The 16,887-nt window shown below is 33.9% G+C and overlaps 2 protein-coding genes across 3 annotated transcripts in view; both read left to right on the top strand.

Annotated features, from left to right (window-relative positions):
* The window catches only part of LOC112036315 (cysteine-rich receptor-like protein kinase 15), a 37,378-nt gene extending 29,978 nt beyond the window's left edge, over positions 1 to 7,400 (top strand). The window contains 4 exon segments of the mRNA XM_065780235.1: positions 4,723 to 4,833; positions 4,916 to 5,066; positions 5,163 to 5,435; positions 7,335 to 7,400. Of these exon segments, the coding sequence (XP_065636307.1) occupies positions 4,723 to 4,833; positions 4,916 to 5,066; positions 5,163 to 5,435; positions 7,335 to 7,400 (601 nt within the window).
* Positions 7,401 to 11,887: 4,487 nt separating this feature from the next.
* On the top strand, positions 11,888 to 16,887 carry LOC112036334 (cysteine-rich receptor-like protein kinase 44). 2 transcript variants are annotated; one of them, XM_024069149.2, is made up of 7 exons: positions 11,888 to 12,868; positions 13,031 to 13,201; positions 14,154 to 14,278; positions 15,603 to 15,813; positions 15,929 to 16,166; positions 16,254 to 16,404; positions 16,501 to 16,887. In XM_024069149.2, the coding sequence occupies exons 1-7, from the start codon at positions 12,079 to 12,081 to the stop codon at positions 16,783 to 16,785; spliced, it is 1,971 nt and encodes a 656-aa protein (XP_023924917.2). In that variant the 5' UTR covers positions 11,888 to 12,078; the 3' UTR covers positions 16,786 to 16,887. The 2 variants fall into 2 exon arrangements, with proteins under 2 accessions (XP_023924917.2, XP_023924916.2); XM_024069148.2 differs by having other exon boundaries at positions 11,889 to 12,868; positions 14,157 to 14,278.

Below are 16,887 nucleotides of genomic sequence, written 5' to 3'. Positions count from 1 at the left end.
GACAAGAGCATGAGAAGAAGATGAACTCCTATAAACATCGTTTAAAGAACGAAGGAATAAATGAGGAAAACTAATAGGAGCATCAGTAATAAGAGCATACAAAAACACACACTGCTCGAGAGGAATAGTGTGAAGATGAGAAATGGGCCAAATAGAGTGACAAGCTATCCTAAAGAAGAGATAATGCAACTCAGATAGCTCAGCAGTGGTGATCCTAGGATCAGAACCCCACTGGATAGAAGACCCAGTGATGTATGACATGACATCACTCAAAGGAAGAGACACATCATAAGGATAAACAGGGTGCTGGACCACAGGTACCCTTAGAGCATCAGCCACTACAGTAGGCGTAATGGTGTACTCTACACCTCGTATCCAACTCTTTACCAAAGTGTTGGAATCATAGACGCGGATAGAGATGTTCGAAAAGAACTTTTTAATCAGGGTAGCTGGAAGAGGAGGATTAGAAACATCCAGCAGAGGTAACCAGCCCCGACGCTCAAAATTTGCCCTAATGACAGGATCAAGCTCATCTAATAGAACAAAACGCTCAGCCTAAATATTTCTCTTAAGGTTCAACTTCTCAAAAATCTCTTAGTTTTTCTCACTCGGAAACTTCTCACGGTCAAAAGAAGGCGGGGGTGGAGAAGGTGAGGGAATAGACCTATGAGCTTTAGTCTTCCTAGGCATGATGCTAAGGAAAGGACAAAGACACAAGGAAAGAACCAAAAAAAAAAAAAAAAACACACTCACACACACACACACAACAAAAACAAAACCAAGGGCAGACTACAAGTTAGCACAAAAAATAATATAGAACAAAACTCTATATGATGCATGGACAATTACAATGTCATTATGCATGTACTAATGCAATAAACAAAGTTCAAATTAAGTTCAATTTTACAAAATTGACTTAAGCATAGAGTTTCTAACAAAAACCCTAAAAATTTGAAAAACCACTTGAATGCTTTGAAGTAAATTGATGAATTGATCATCCCACAGAGTTGAAATTAGATTAGAATGACCAATTTCATCAAAACAACAAGCCAATTTTATCAATTGAACCCAATTGAACAAAATCCCCAATTTGGATCAATTTCAAGCCCTAGAATTTTCAATTTTTCGTAAAACACAAAATTGATCAAATTTAACCATCAATATCATGTTTATATCATGTCCCAACAAAAAACCAATGATCAATTGTAGAAAAATTTGCTTGAATCATCAAAAACCCCCCAAATATGCATAGGTTCGAAATCCCCAAAGAATAATGCATGAAAAATGCATGAAACTTGAAAATAAAAGAAAAAGAAGGGGTAAAATTGACATACCGGCCCTTGAAGACAAAAACCTTGCAAAAAATCCGAAAGAAAACAACAAAAAATTGAAGCTTTGGCCTTGCCGAGTCGGAGAGAGAAAGAAAGTTTTGAAAACTTTTTGAAAAGGTGAGTTAAAAAAGTCAAGAACAGTGTTTTTAAAAACCTTATTCGCGATATTCGATTGATCGAAAATTACATTCGATCGATCGAATCAACCCGAGACTTTTAAAAGGAATTTAAGCACATTTTCGATCGATCGAAAAATAGAATGGGTCGATCGAAACAGGCAAAGGCTCACAAAAATTTTAAAAAAAAAATTTTTGAAAAAGAATAAACACATTTTGGGCACGACTCTTAAAACATTAAAATTGAAGAACATAATGCATGAGTATGAGATGAAATGCTTTTTCAAAAACCCAAGTTTTAATCCTAGTTTTTCAAAGAAAATTTCAACCATTCTCACTTTAAATTCTCAGCAAACAAATGTTTTGCATAATACTCAAGGTATTTTCAAACTTGGTTGGTAAGACCAAAAACACACACAATAACATGTACAGTGTTTAGCAAAGAGTAACTTGTGTAGTGTGTGCAACTAGCAAAAGTTTGAGATACATGTGAAGTGATATGTGAATAGCAATCAATCACAAAGTCTACAAAATCCATCACATAGAATTCGAAAGAGACTATCACCTAAAGAGTTACATCATATAACTTCCACATCTCCTAGAACATAAGCTTGCAATCATGTAATTTTCTTGAATTTTGTCTCATAATGTACACACAGATTTTAGTTATGTAAATTGGCATCAAGCCTAATAGTACACATCAATTTTAATTATGTGAGTTGACATCAAGCCTAATAGTACACACCAATTTTAAGCATCAAGCCATTAAATGAGGCGACACCTTATGTTCTTTTTGTGTATGTGTTACAAAAGTACAAAATCTTATGATATGCACTAAGGTAGTCATGATTGGCTAGTGAACAGTGGTGAGATGGTTATTTATGCCTTTCTCAAAAGGATCAAGTCCGATAGTTAAATAACATGTGACTTCAAGATTAAGACAAAGTGGTAAACACCATAAACATCTTTCCCACACAACATGCACTACAAAGTTTTAACTAGTAAAGTGTAATAAATAAGCTCATCAAAACTAAACAAGGTACACAAGACATGTTATGTGTAAATAAATTGACCAACCAGATTAACCTAGTTAATTACCAAATTATTAACTTAGTCAAATTATGCAAATCTAGGTTATCACAATCAAATAATCATATCAAGAATATAAAGCAGCAAAAAAGTAAATAACACAATGATATGATGACCCAGGAAGCCACACGGTAAAAACCTAGGGATGATTTGATCTAGCTATCCTCAAGATAAACTTGAATCCACTATGCGAAAGAATCGAGGTTTATACAAAAGGACTTACAAGCTCCCCGCTTGACTTCCTAATACTACCCACCAGTAGAACTTACTGACATGACCACGTGCAAGCTCCGAATCCACGAACTCCTTCTTTCTTGGATTCTCCACCAGTTACAAGCACCCACGCTTGTTATTCTTTAAACTTCAATGGCAACAACTGAGTTGATCATCAAGGTATTGAAAAATATCTCTACCTAGAAAACCCTAAGTATACGTGAAGGAAAGCTCCTTAAGGATCTCACAAGAGATTCACACAAACCGCAATGTATGAGCAACAATACACCTAGAGCAACTCTCTAAAACGTGGCTAGGGTTTTGCCTTTTATACCTAGGGTAAAAAATAGAAAACCCAAAACGTTTAATGAGGTAGGGCTGAGTTGGAAAATTCTGTAGAAAAACATTCTAGCCGACTTTCGATCAATCGAGTCTAACTTTCGATCGATTGAGCCAGGACAAAATACACCAATGCATTTGCAGCCTCTTGATTCCAACTTTACATAAAATATATAACTTTGAGCAAGCCTAAACAAGACTAAACATATTATTTTGATCATGGTTTGCCAATATTACAAATTAGAGTTCTAACTTGAACGGTTTTAGAGAACTTAAACCAACCAGATTAACCTAGTTAATTACCAAGTTATTAACTTAGTCAAATTATGCAAATCTAGGTTATCACAATCAAACAATCATATCAAGAATATAAAGCAGCGGAAAAGTAAATAACACAATGATATGATGACCCAGGAAACCACACAGTAAAAACCAGGAAATCATCATATTTGCAAACATTGCTCTTTGTAATGTAATCTCTTACAATTATTTATTTTTGGATGTCTAGCTACAAGTGAAATAACAACTATAGAATCCCTGGATTTTGATTTTGGGACAATTGAAGCCGCCAAAAACAAATTCTCAGATGACAACAAGATCGGTGAAGGTCGATTTGGAAAAGTTTACAAGGTATATATATATATATAGTTGAAATTCATTTCTTGCGTTTTTTTTAGTACTCGAAAAAAGCATACACAGAGAATTTTAAAAGCTTCTAAAGTTGGGATTCAAATCCCTTAGTGATTAACAATGCAAAAATGATCAATTTAAACAATTAACCACACAATATTGAGGAATAAAAAAAAATACTAAAGAATAATAACCTTTTGAATGGAAAAACCATGGAGAAAATGGACAATTGCCTCTTTCACCAAAACTTTTTAGCAAAATACCCCATATCTGAAACTAATTAGGGAAATGCTCCTGATTTGAAACTCGATTTTCTAAAAATCATGTTTTAATTTAAAACTCGATTTTTGGACAATCGAGTTATAGAAAATTAAAAAATTTAAATAAAAAAAAAAATTCTAGAACTCGAGTTCATGGAACTCAAGTTCCATGTAAAGTACTCGAGTTCCATGTGAAGTACTCAAGTTCCATTAACTCGAGTACTTTACATGGAACTCGAGTCCCACACCGACTTATTTGGTCCTTAATTTGTCAATTTGGAGGTTATTTTCATTCAGGGTGTGCTACTTGAAGGGAAGAAAATACCAGTTAAAAGGTTCTCAACAAAGTCATTACAAGGCTTAGAGGAATTCAAAAACGAGGTCATACTTAAACTTTAGCACAAAAATCTTGTGAGGTTATTGGGATGGGGCACAAAGGGAGAGGAAAAGTTACTTGTGTATGAGTTCATGCCCAACAAAAGCCTTGATAGTTTTATTTTTGGTTTGTTTCTTCCTGCCTTTTGTTTCATAAGCTTGATAATATTTTGGATTGCTTGTAGATTGATTAATACAGTTGACATTTACACGTGATGTCATAACTTAACATTAGAATTTAATTTCAAATTCAAAAAGGTTACTTGATTGGAAGACTAGCTATACGATTATTAGTGGGATTGCCAGAGGACTTCAATTTCTTCATGAGGACTCCTGTCTTAAAATCATTCACAGGGACTTGAAGCCTAGCAATGTGTTGTTGGACCATGATATGGTTGCCAAAATATCAGATTTTGGAATGGCAAGGATCTTTAGCGAAAACCAAAATGTAGCTAACACCAAAAGAGTTATAGGAACATAGTAAGCCACTTCTTCCTATATCATTCTCTTCTTTTTGGTTTTAATAATAATAATAATAATAATAATGTTTGTATACAAAAAGCGGGTACATAGCTCCAGAATATGCAATGGAATGAGTATTCTCTGTGAAGTCAGATGTCTTCAGCTTTGGTGTAATCTTGCTTGAGATTGTTAGTGGGAAAAAGAACAGTGGTTTCTACCTTACAGAACATGCCCAAACACTCCTTGCATATGTATGTTAACTTCTGTCTGCTTGAATTAGAATTAGACAAAGTGAAAATGAGATAGCATATATGAAATATAACTCCATTTGCAATCTAAGTTGATAGGCATGGAGACTCTGGTGTGAAGGAAAAGTGTTGGAGTTTGTGGACAACTCCTTGATGGAATCATGTTGGACATCAGAAATTGTAAGGTGCATACATATTGGGCTTTTGTGTGTGCAGGAAAATCCACAAGACAGACCCACCATATCGATTGTGGTAGTTTTGCCGGGAATTGAATCAATAGTGCTTCCTCAACCAAAGCACCCTGCATTCTCTTTGGATAGATTTGTTCAGATTGATGAATTCTCTATAAATGAGCTTAGCTTTTCTAGTATTGTACCACAATGAACGCATACAACTATATAAGATTGCCAATGGGTCTTGCTTGAAAGTGAAATTAATATTGTAGGCTAAATAACTACAAAATATGAATAGGTTTTAGTCCAAATCTCATAGGATGTGAATGGAATTTGCACAATTAAAAAATTACACATGGATCTAACGGGGAAACCATTTCTATTTGGGTGTTGGGTCTGTGTGCCTTTCAAACCCGTAGAACATAAAATGCTAGTAGCTAGAGAAAGAGGCGAACCCTGTGGGTGCCGAAGAATTGGAGGATGGGACCAACCTTCAAAGCCCAACGTTTAAAAAACGAGCAATATTATTTCCTCTGTTAACTTTGTTAGTAATTTTCTGATGAGGTAAAAATGAGCAATATTATACCCTAAAGTTTGGACTAATAACAACCAAACCCAAGATTTTTTGATTCTTAAAGTCAACTTAGTCCCTAAACAATTAGTTTTTTTTTTTTTTTTTCAATTGCTTTAGGGACTAAATTTACTTTAAAGACTAAATTGGTTAATCTTGAAAAGCCTTAAACTTGGTGGGTATTCGCCAAATCTCATAGGGTGTGAATGGAATTTAAACTATTAGAAAATTACACATGGATCTAACATGGAACCCATTTCTATTTGGGTGTTGGGTCTGTGTGCCCTTTCAAACTCTTAGAACATAAAATGCTAGTAACTGGAGAGAGAGGCGAAGCCTGTGGGTGCCAAAAAATTGGAGGACGGGAACAACGGCAAAGCGACCAACCTTCAAAGCCGATTTAACTCTTTAATCCAACGATTGAACACAAACCCACAAAGGATATCAATCAAACAAAACAAGCAAAAACACGGTTCTACTCAATTTTAATTCAATAGAACTCAAAATCTCAGATTGCAGAATCCCATATTACATATAAAGGAAAATTTGGCATCATTATAAGTCTAATTTACTCTATGGTAATTGAAATTACAAAGTAACCATCGTATGCAAGTGGGTATATGGATATAAATGAAGAAATATAGATTTAAAACAACAACAAAAAAGCCATTTAAGGGGATGAACAAATTAACACAGGAATTTAAATCAAAACAACAGAAAGAAGTCAAAAAAGTCTTGCTTTGCCCTGTGGTGGGATATAGCTAGCGATGGTATAGAAAGAGGCCACGCCAAAGACTAACACATTATGCCTTTCAAAGTCTCCGTCTTCGCCTCCCTCTTCATCGGCGCTGCCGTTTCTCTTCTACAAGTCTCTGGCAACTACAAGGTCCGGTTTTCACTCTCCCCAACTAGCATTTTAGGGGATGGCCCAAATAGAAATGGGTTGCCGTTAGATCCATGTGTCATTTTTTAATAATAAATATTTTTTACCTCATCAAAAAATTGTCATGCCATTGTTTCGTTAGACACATAAGTAAAAAAATTAACAGAAATTAATAGAGAAACAAACATCGTTCATTTATTTAAGGACTAATAACGCTCATTTTAAACTTAAGAGACTAAAAGCGCTACCAGGTAAATTTTAAAAACCAAGAATATAGTTTTGCCTAAATCATATGACACTTGCTCTAAGAGATTCATAATGAGTAGTGAGTACATAGCATGGCTGGGTTAATGCGAAGATGACATGTTGTGAATGTTAGTGTTGATCCCATGTGAAGGTGGTGTCATACTAATCATAGTTTACCTCCTTAACAAGTTATGAAATTTGTTGTGTATTTAGTATTTTTGCTTTAAGAAGAAGCCCATGCTTTTGAAAATTGACACAACCAATTACTAGGTGCTTTTAATTACGACTTAATGAATTTTACACATGTCTTGCACTAAACATTCCTTTAGTACTTAATTTTAGATTAAGAAAGAAGCTTGCAACTTGATTGGAAGACATGCTATGACATTATTGGTGAGATTCCCAGAGAACTAGGAAGCAAGGACACAAACACAGGTAAGATACTGCGATATAACAATTTTTAAAAAATTAAGATATGGTATGGCGAAGATACACAAACTAATTAATTATTAAAAATATTTTTATTTTTATTTTTAAATAGTGTCCTAGCTGTGTCCAATAATTAAAAAAAAAAAAAAAAAAAAAAAAAAAGGATAAGGCTAAAACAAATGTGCAAAAATGTTCCAAACGTATCTTGGATCCAACATGGATATGGCATCCAAAATAAAATGTTCATGCTTCCTAGCCAAAATACTTCTATATCTCCATGAGGTCTCCTGGCTTAAAATCATTCATAGGAACTTGAAGCTTAGCAATGACATCTTACTAGACACACATTAATTTCAAGTTTGAACAAGATGAAGGGCAAGAAATGTGCACGAGTTTGTGCGGCAAGATGTGGTTAGCAATTTTTTAATTTGTTTCTAGATAAATCAATAGTTGGAGTTAGAGAATTTAATTTCTTAATATCTTCGTAAAAGTGATAGCTAAGCTACAACCAAGGTTTTCAGACCCGGACCGTCCGTAAAAGGAAGAGGTTCAACGTTTTTGAGGTTGAATCGAGGTCAAACCGGAGTCGAACCGTGATGACGTCATAATTAATTTAATAATTAATTAAAGTCTAAATATAGGTATTAAATTTATAAAACTAGCAAAATTGACTAATATATCTATATATGTGAGGGAAATTTAATAATTTTCAAGCATATATTTAATAATTAAATAAGAAAGTTAATAAGATAAAATAATAACCATGAAAACATTAAAATTTATGATTAATTTTTGAAGTAAAGTTGAATATCTTTGAAGGATTTTAATTATAATTTTTTTTATTCCTTGTAAGAGATGGATAATTTAATTAAGTAGAATAAAATTGTGTTAAGTTGTTTTAAAAAAAAAAAAAAATTGTTAAAGGGTTGGACCGCACAGCTCTTGACCGGTTTGTACGGTCCAACCCCGGTTTTAGGGGTTCACGGAATTGCCACATATGTCCGGTTCTTTATGCTTAAAAAACTGATTTTTATCACGGTTCACGATTTTCACGGTCCGACCTTCCGGTCCGGTCTGGTTCTGAGAACTATGGCTACAACACTGGCAATTGGAACTTCGCATTACATGGCTTTCTATTCTATAGAGTGTTGAGTTTGGAAAAATGATTGCCACGTCATAAATATATATATATCAAAAATATTATTGGGCAAGCAGATAACTATTGAAATCATCAAGGTTGTAAGCCTAGAAAAGGTTATTTAGACAAATATTCAAGGTCAATGTGATAGACTGATAGTAAAATACTCATGTACTATTTGTCATGATATGATTGTGTCATGATGTGAGTGTGTGATGGTGGTACACACTTACGAATTACAATGGGGCAAAAGAGGGCCAAGATTTCATCCATGCCCTACCGAGAAAATTCAATCGGCCGAAAGAGAAAAGCTAAAATAATTGAATGGTCGGTTGGCCAATGACGAGTGGCAAAAAAAATAGTCACGTTTTTGGTGATTTGAAATATGTTGAGTAACAATTATTTTGTATCTTTTTAGAACCAAATTACAAATTATATCCTCTAACTTTGTGCTATTTTGATTATAACCCTTAAAATTTAAAATTTTGGATTTTGGACCAGGACATCATGTAGCATTTTAATTTAAGTCCTTACATGAATACCCACTGCCAAGGGAACTCAAAATCGGGCTAGCCCAACCACTAAGTGAGTTAGCGTGGTTTTGAATACCATTCCATTCTAGCTAGAACAAACAAAAAATCTTGTTCTATTATGCAAACTAGAACGGTGACCCTCCTATTCCACCTTAGGTGAAATTTTGGCCCATTCTAATCGTTTTTCCAATACTAGATGAAACTAAAGATTTAGATGAACAATTGAAGAAAATTTTGGGCTATTAGTTATCTTCTAGAGCATGAAACTTTTCATCTAAATAGGCGTGTAATCTGTCTACTTCTCTTTAAATGCTTGGAATTCCTTTATGCATGTGCCACATAATATATATCAAATACGTTTGAGTTTTGGTTAATCACATAATATTGTGTCACATAAGCTTTTGAGGTTTCAAAATTTTTACACTTCATTAGTTAAATTTATTTTTTAATTAAATTTAAATTCTATTCTATATTTATACTCTCCACTAAAATTCTAATTCTCTTTAAATGTTAGAATATATAATTCTATATATAAACAAAATCATAATTAATGTGTTATGCTAAAATATATAGTTCCATATGTAAACACAATCATAATAAATAACTATTAATAACTACTATAATTATTAAAATTTATATTTAGAAAATTTACAAAAGAAAAAAAAAATCACATTTACTTTTTTGTCCATTGCACAAATTAGAAAATAATATTTGAAAATTTGGGATTCAAGTGATTTTGAATGCAAAATGCTAATACCATATTTTGTAGTAGCCCTTGTTCAAATGTCACATTCCCCTCCCAAATATTATCTATCAAAAAGAAAAAAGAAAACATGTAAGTTTACCATTCATGAATCTTAAACCGTTGAAAAAGAAGTTTATGTTGACTAGGGGCGGAACTAGAAATTTGTGTTTGGGGAGGCCAAGACTAAACTATCATTTTGAATCTTCATTCATGTAAAAACTCAAAGCTCTATAAGAGCATTTTATCTTTCTAAATCCTTTTTATTATACAAAAATTTTATAGTTTGCAATACACATGTAAAAAAAAAAAGGATTCCACATCTTGGCCTTAAAGTGGCAATGTGGCATTATAAGAGTAAAACATTTGGCATCAAATTTATCTATTCTTTAAATAATTGAAACGAACATAACAGAAAAGTGTATTCATCCATGGATAATCAATTGGCTTAAATTTAAAAAAAAAAAAAAAATCATAAGCCACAAGATTAATAAATAGAAATTGAACTGAACTATAAATAAAATAAAATAAAGAAAAATTTTGTACTCTTTATAGCCATTATCCCTAAACTTGAAGTAAGAAAACTCTTTATTAAGAAAAAAAGAAAGCAATTGAATGAGAATGTGAATGTGACTATGAGATCACTAAATGGATAGAAGTCAATGACGAGTGAGACTAAGAGCTTGTTTGGGATGTGATACAAGTTTCAGTTTATTTGAGTTTTTAACTTCTTTTGGTACTATTTATAGGTCTCATTGCACTTTTTGGTATTATTCATGGGTCCCATTGTACTATTTAGCAGTTTTTAATTTTTTTTTTACACTTTCAGTAAAAAATTTCAGTTTTAGCTAAATAAGTTATTTTTAAAGGATAAATGTCTTTTAGGAAAGCTTATCTAACTTTTTGCTGAAAACATTTTACTGAAAGTGTGCTAAAATATACTTATACTTTGAAACATTTTGAAAAAGTGAGAAAATACGGGGGGGGAAAAAAAGAGGTTTAAAAAAAATGTACATAAAAGTTAAAAGCTAAAAGTTTAAAGTTAAAATTGATGTCGCCCAAACACACCCTAAGAGAAAAATTGCACCAAGATAAGAAACTTTTAGAATTGAGTAGTTCATGGCTAGAAAGTAGAGTAATGGTAAGTGGAAATTACTAGAAAGTTGAATGAGAGCTTCAAAAAAAAAACAAAAAACAAAAAAAGAATGAAAGAAAGAAAGGAAGGAAGAAAAGGAAGAAGCATTGATTGGCCAGTAGTTAGAACTTGTTTGGTTTAAGTGATTTTCATCAATTATCATTCAATTCTTATCGTTCATAACTCACTTTTCGTGAGCCCCACATCAACTTTATTTGTTTGGCCTGATTTCTTTTCTTAGTTTTCATCACTCGTAACTCAAAAAAATGAGTTAGAGTGATGAGAATTGAGAATTAAGAACAAATTTTCTGTGTTTTCATATTCCAAGTTATGAGTTAAATGACATTTTGGCATAATTTTAAAAACTGAATTAGGGGCAAAATCGGATTTTCCTCTAATTCCCAATTTAACCAGATTTTTTAATTAGTTTTTGACCGATTGGGGTTTTTTCAAACCAAATTGTGGCTGATTCTAGAGTCAATTAGTCGGATCGGCCAATCCGATCCAATTTTTAAAACTATACATTTTGGTAAATACACAAAGATAACAAGACCTACTTAAAGCATTGTGACATCAATTCTCTTTCTTCTTTTCTTTCTTTTCCGTTTCTTTTTATTCTTTCTTTCTTGATTCCACTTCGGTCACGTTCTCTCTTGAAAGGGACATGAACAGTGGGAGGTCATGAGCACTATTTTAAAAACCAGACCGGACCGGCCAATTCAATCGGGAACTAGGAGCCAATCCGGTCCGGTTAAAAGCCCAAAAACCGATCAATAACCGGTCAAAACCAAAAAACCAGCCAAAAATTGAAGTTGAACAGAAAATTAAAAAAAAAACGGTTTGATGACCGGTCCAGTTTTTAAAACCATGGTCGTGAGAGTGTGGTGGAGGGAGGGATATTCTCCTTGGGAACCAGATCATTAAAAAAAGGTATTGACCCACACACTGCTCTTTTGTTTTTTAACCATATGTTCACAACGCTCTTTTTTTACTTTTTCTTTTTTCTTTTTTTGGAGTACTAACAATTTTCTGTGGAATTTCTGGTTTCTACCCAGTTTTTACTTGCAATAAAATGTTTTATTAACAAAACCTTATCCATGGAAATGACACCAGAGACTCCTGAGTCTGAGCAGCAAGAGCACGAGACAAGACTGCTCATATAAATATGGGCATCCCTTCTTCCAGTGTCTCGATGCATCTAGTGCTCCTTTCCATACTCACCTCCCTATGCCTTACGAGTAAAGCAGCTCAATACCGCTACCATTTCTGTTCAAACCAAACCACTTTCTCCCCCAATAGCACCTACCGGTCTAATCTCAGCCACCTCCTCTCTTTCCTTTCCGGAAATTCCACCACTGAAACCGGTTTCTACAACACCACAGCGGGTCAAACTCAAACTCCAGAGAACACAGTTTACGGCCTCTTCCTCTGCCGTGGTGACCTCACCACCAATGAGTGCCGAGACTGCGTGTCAACCGCAACCAAAGAGATGGTTCAGCTGTACTGCCCAGATGAAAAAGTGGGTGTGATATGGTATGATGAATGTGTGTTACGCTACTCAAATCGATCCTTCTTCTCCGTCATGGAAGACGAGCCGAGAAAGGTTCTGTGGAACTTCTTGGATATAACAGAGAGAGCTCGCTTACTTAAGCTAGTGGAAAAAGCATTGAGTGACTTGGTGCCAGCGGCCGCAAATGCTTTGTCCGGTGCTAAAAAGTTCGCTACCAAAGAAACCAAATTTACCGAATCGCAATCGCTATACAGCCTTGTGGAGTGTACCCCTGACCTATCCAGCTTTGGTTGCAATAGGTGTCTTCAGGGAGCCATAGCTAAGTTGTGTAAATCTTATGATGGAAAGAGAGGGGGGCGAGTTCTGTCTCCTAGTTGTAACATTAGGTATGAAGTTTACGCGTTTTACCATGTACAAGCTCAAGCTGATGCCCCACAACTAAAAGGTACATATCCTATCAAGATCATGTTTATTTGAGAGGATCCATTTTATAATTCAAACTAAAAATTAGTGATTCAAGTTTCAACCCTCATCTTTACTTTATTAGGATCTAGGCCGCACTTCTTGTAACTGACTATTAACATTGTACATGATATTGTTTTTGCAGGAAAAGGCAAAATCTCAATGGTAATAGCTATCGTTATTGGTGTTACAATTGCTGCGTCTGTGGTGCTAGTCATTCTGCTTTACTGTTTCCAAAGGAGGAAAGCAAGAAAGAAGTCCAATGCTACAAACAAAAAGAATTCTTGGAAATCTGACGGCCTCCTAAGTTATCATGGTATGCAAGTGGTTTTAAGTTCACATCATAAATCCATGTCACACTCTCCTCATTTTCATTAAGAATGTGTTTTAAGCCACACGTGAGGGAGCGTTAAAAACTATATAAATTAGAAATAATAAATTCCTTATTATTTGTAGGTTAAAATTCTAGTAGAATTTGGAGGAAGGTCAAGTGTTGGTTCTGTCAAGATTGCATAAGGCATGATTGGGATGACCTTGTTCGTGGGCAGTAAAACAATGGAAAGGAAAATCCTTGAAATCTTAGTAAATTGGGGCTTAGTGCTGCTGTTTATCACATTTGGAGTCTGTAGAAATCCAATTATAATTCAAGGATTGATTTAAACGAAAGATTAGATTGTGGAGCTTATCAGAAAGTAAGTCAAGATTTGAATAAGGAAGGATATTAATCAGATGCTCTGCTGTAGATGGGGATTCATAGATTCTGTTCTTCAGAGAGCATCTACTTAGCTTAAGGATGCAGACTAGGCCTCCCTTCTAGCTTTATGAAGTTGTTTGTTGTTTGGTTTGCTGGCTATCTGTTGTTGAATATTGGTTGTATTTTGTCTTGGTTGTGCTTTAATTTGTTAGTTGGTTTATTCATTTTGGTATTGTAGTTCTGTTATGGTTCAGCAGGTTTGTAGGTGGTGTTGCTTTGAGTGGCTGGAGCTTAGTTGAGGTTCTTGTTGGTTTGTTGTTATTGGCATTGCTTTTTGGGAACCTTGTCTGATTTGTTGCTGGTTTGGGTCGTTTGTGGTTCTGTGTTGTTGCTGGTTCTCCAACTATTTCAATAAAGATTATTGATTAAAAAAAAAAAACTTCTAGTATGGTTGGTAGTTTATCAGAAATGATGAAGATTATATTGATTATGTACGAAGTCTCACCAAATCATATCTGCAAACAATGCTCTTCGTAGTGTAATCTCTGATGTTTATTTATTTTTTGATGATTAGCAGATGCAAGTGAAATAACGAATGTAGAATCCTTGCAATTTGATTTTGAGACAATTGAAGCTGCCACAAACAAATTCTCAGATGACAACATAATTGGTGAAGGTGGATTTGGTAAAGTTTACAAGGTACGTAGAATCCATATAATCTTTATTATTTGTGACTAGAGCATGTATTTGAGATGGAAAATTAAAGGAAATGTTATAAACTGAGAAATAAAAGATAGTGTAATTAATTCGAGATGACCAATTTCTTGAACTTGAGAGAGAAAATAGACATTTGTGGTTAATTTTATACTTATTAATTCTCATTAATGCATTCAAAAAAATTCTAAAATATAGGAACTAATCCTATCCTAAAACATATGGATCAATTTAAATACAAGCAAATATCAATACTAATCTACTACTACCTTATTCAAATAAATATCAATCACCAAGCCAAAATTTTAATACTTCTAAAGCAAATAAAAATTTATCTAGCTTATCTCGGGTCATAACAGGAAAACCTTTCGAAAGGAAAAACCACTGCATGAAAAACCGTTGAAAACAATGTAAAAACTAAAAAGAAGGATTACATAGTTAGAGACTTACAAAACTTTGCCCTCGTCTAGACCTATGCAACCTTTGCAAACACTCAGCTTGCCTTTTTATCATGGTAATCCCAGAACATTCGGAATTCTAATATAGTGATCTCCTCTAAACCAAAACCTTTGCCACTTCAAGAACCTCGATCTTGACACTTTACTCAGTGAACCTCATTGAATTTTGGCTATGTGGTTTCAACCTCACTCTTGCTTACAATGTTATTAAAATAGAAGCGGAGTAGATAAAGTTGTTTATATGATATTGCCTTAATCAATGTATTGTAAAAGCAAAGCAACATCAAGAACTCAATACAACGATGGTGAGGAGATTTTTTCCAGTTTGCTCTTAAATGCTCTCTCTCTCTCTCTCATAAAAATGGCTAGGAGCTGTGTTTTTTTATTATCAAAAATAGCAAACCTAACAATATATACATATAGCAGACGGAACAATATGCATATTAAAAACAATTTAAGTTGGCTAGGATCCTTTGTTATGTTGAATTCCCAAACTGAGTAGTGAAAAAGCTTCCAAGTGCGCTTGGCTTGTACTTATTTGTTTATTAATTTTTCCTTTTTATCTCAACTTTTAGGCAAATAATTTAACCTTTAGGTTTTTTTTTTGGAAATAATTTAACTTTTAGCTTCTTGTCACACATTTAACATAAAATTTACTAAAAATTATATCTTTCAATAAAAACTATGCAAATAACATACCACAAATAAGCTGTTCCCAAACCCATAAATCAAAGTGAGCTAATATTATTATTGTTCGTGCACACAAAAGTCTTCTAATGGTAATTTAATGCAATCCATACCATTTAACAACTAGGTCCTAAATTTTCTTGTTTGGAGATTATGTCATTCAGGGTGTGCTACTTGAAGGGAAAGAAGTAGCCGTTAAAAGGTTCTCAATGAAGTCATTGCAAGGCTTAGAGGAATTCAAAAATGAGGTCCTACTTATTGCAAAACTTCAACACAAAAATCTTGTGAGGCTATTGGGATGTGGCATAGAGGGAGAGGAAAAGCTGCTTGTATATGAGTTCATGCCTAACAAAAGCCTAGATTTTTTTATTTTTGGTTTGTTTCTTCCTACATTCTATTTTATAAGCTTCATAGTATTTTGGATTTCTTGAAGATTTCTAATTCAAATTTATACATGATGTCATAACTTAACGTTAATATTGACTTTTAGATTCAAAAAGACGCTCACAACTTGATTGGAAGACTTGCAATAATATTATTAGTGGGATTGCCAGAGGACTTCTATATCTTCATGAGGACTCCCGACTTAAAATTATTCATAGGGACTTGAAGCCTAGCAATGTGTTGTTGGACCATGACATGGTTGCCAAAATATCGGATTTTGGAATGGCGAGGATCTTTTGTGAAAACCAGAATATAGCTAGCACCAAAAGAGTTGTAGGAACATAGTAAGTTGCTGCTTCTTTTATTTCTCTTCTTCTTGGGTTTTTATTTTTTATTTATTTTTAATAATAATAATGTTGGTATCCAAAAAGTGGGTACATGGCTCCAGAATATGCATTGGAAGGAGTATTCTCTGTGAAGTCTGATGTCTTTAGCTTTGGTGTAATCTTGCTTGAGATTATTAGTGGGAAAAGGAACAGTGGCTTCTACCTTACAGAACATGCCCAGACACTCCTTGCATATGTATGTTAACTTTTGTCAACTTGAATTAGAATTAGACAAAGTGAAAATGGGATAGCATATATGAAATATAACTCCATTTGCAATCTAAATTGATAGGCATGGAGATTGTGGTGTGAAGATAAAGTGTTAGAGTTCGTGGACAACTTCTTGATGGAATCATGTTGGACATCAGAAATTGTAAGGTGCATACATATCGGACTTTTGTGCGTGCAGGAAAATCCAAACGACAGACCCACCATGTCGACTGTTGTAGTTCTGCTGGGAAGTGAATCAATAGCCCTTCCTGAACCAAAACACCCTGCATTCTCTGTGGATAAATTCACTCAGATTGATGAATTCTCTGTAAATGAGCTTAGCATTTCTAACATTGTACCACGATGAACATGTACAATTATATAAGATTGCCATTGGGTCTTGCATGATGGTGAACTTAATATTGTAACTTAAATTTCTACAAAATAGGACTAGTATATGAATTGGGAA

Source organism: Quercus suber, unplaced genomic scaffold, assembly GCF_002906115.3.
Source record: "Quercus suber isolate HL8 unplaced genomic scaffold, Cork oak 2.0 scaffold_228, whole genome shotgun sequence".
Lineage (NCBI taxonomy): Eukaryota > Viridiplantae > Streptophyta > Magnoliopsida > Fagales > Fagaceae > Quercus > Quercus suber.
This window is presented reverse-complemented; position numbering and strand designations above follow the sequence as displayed.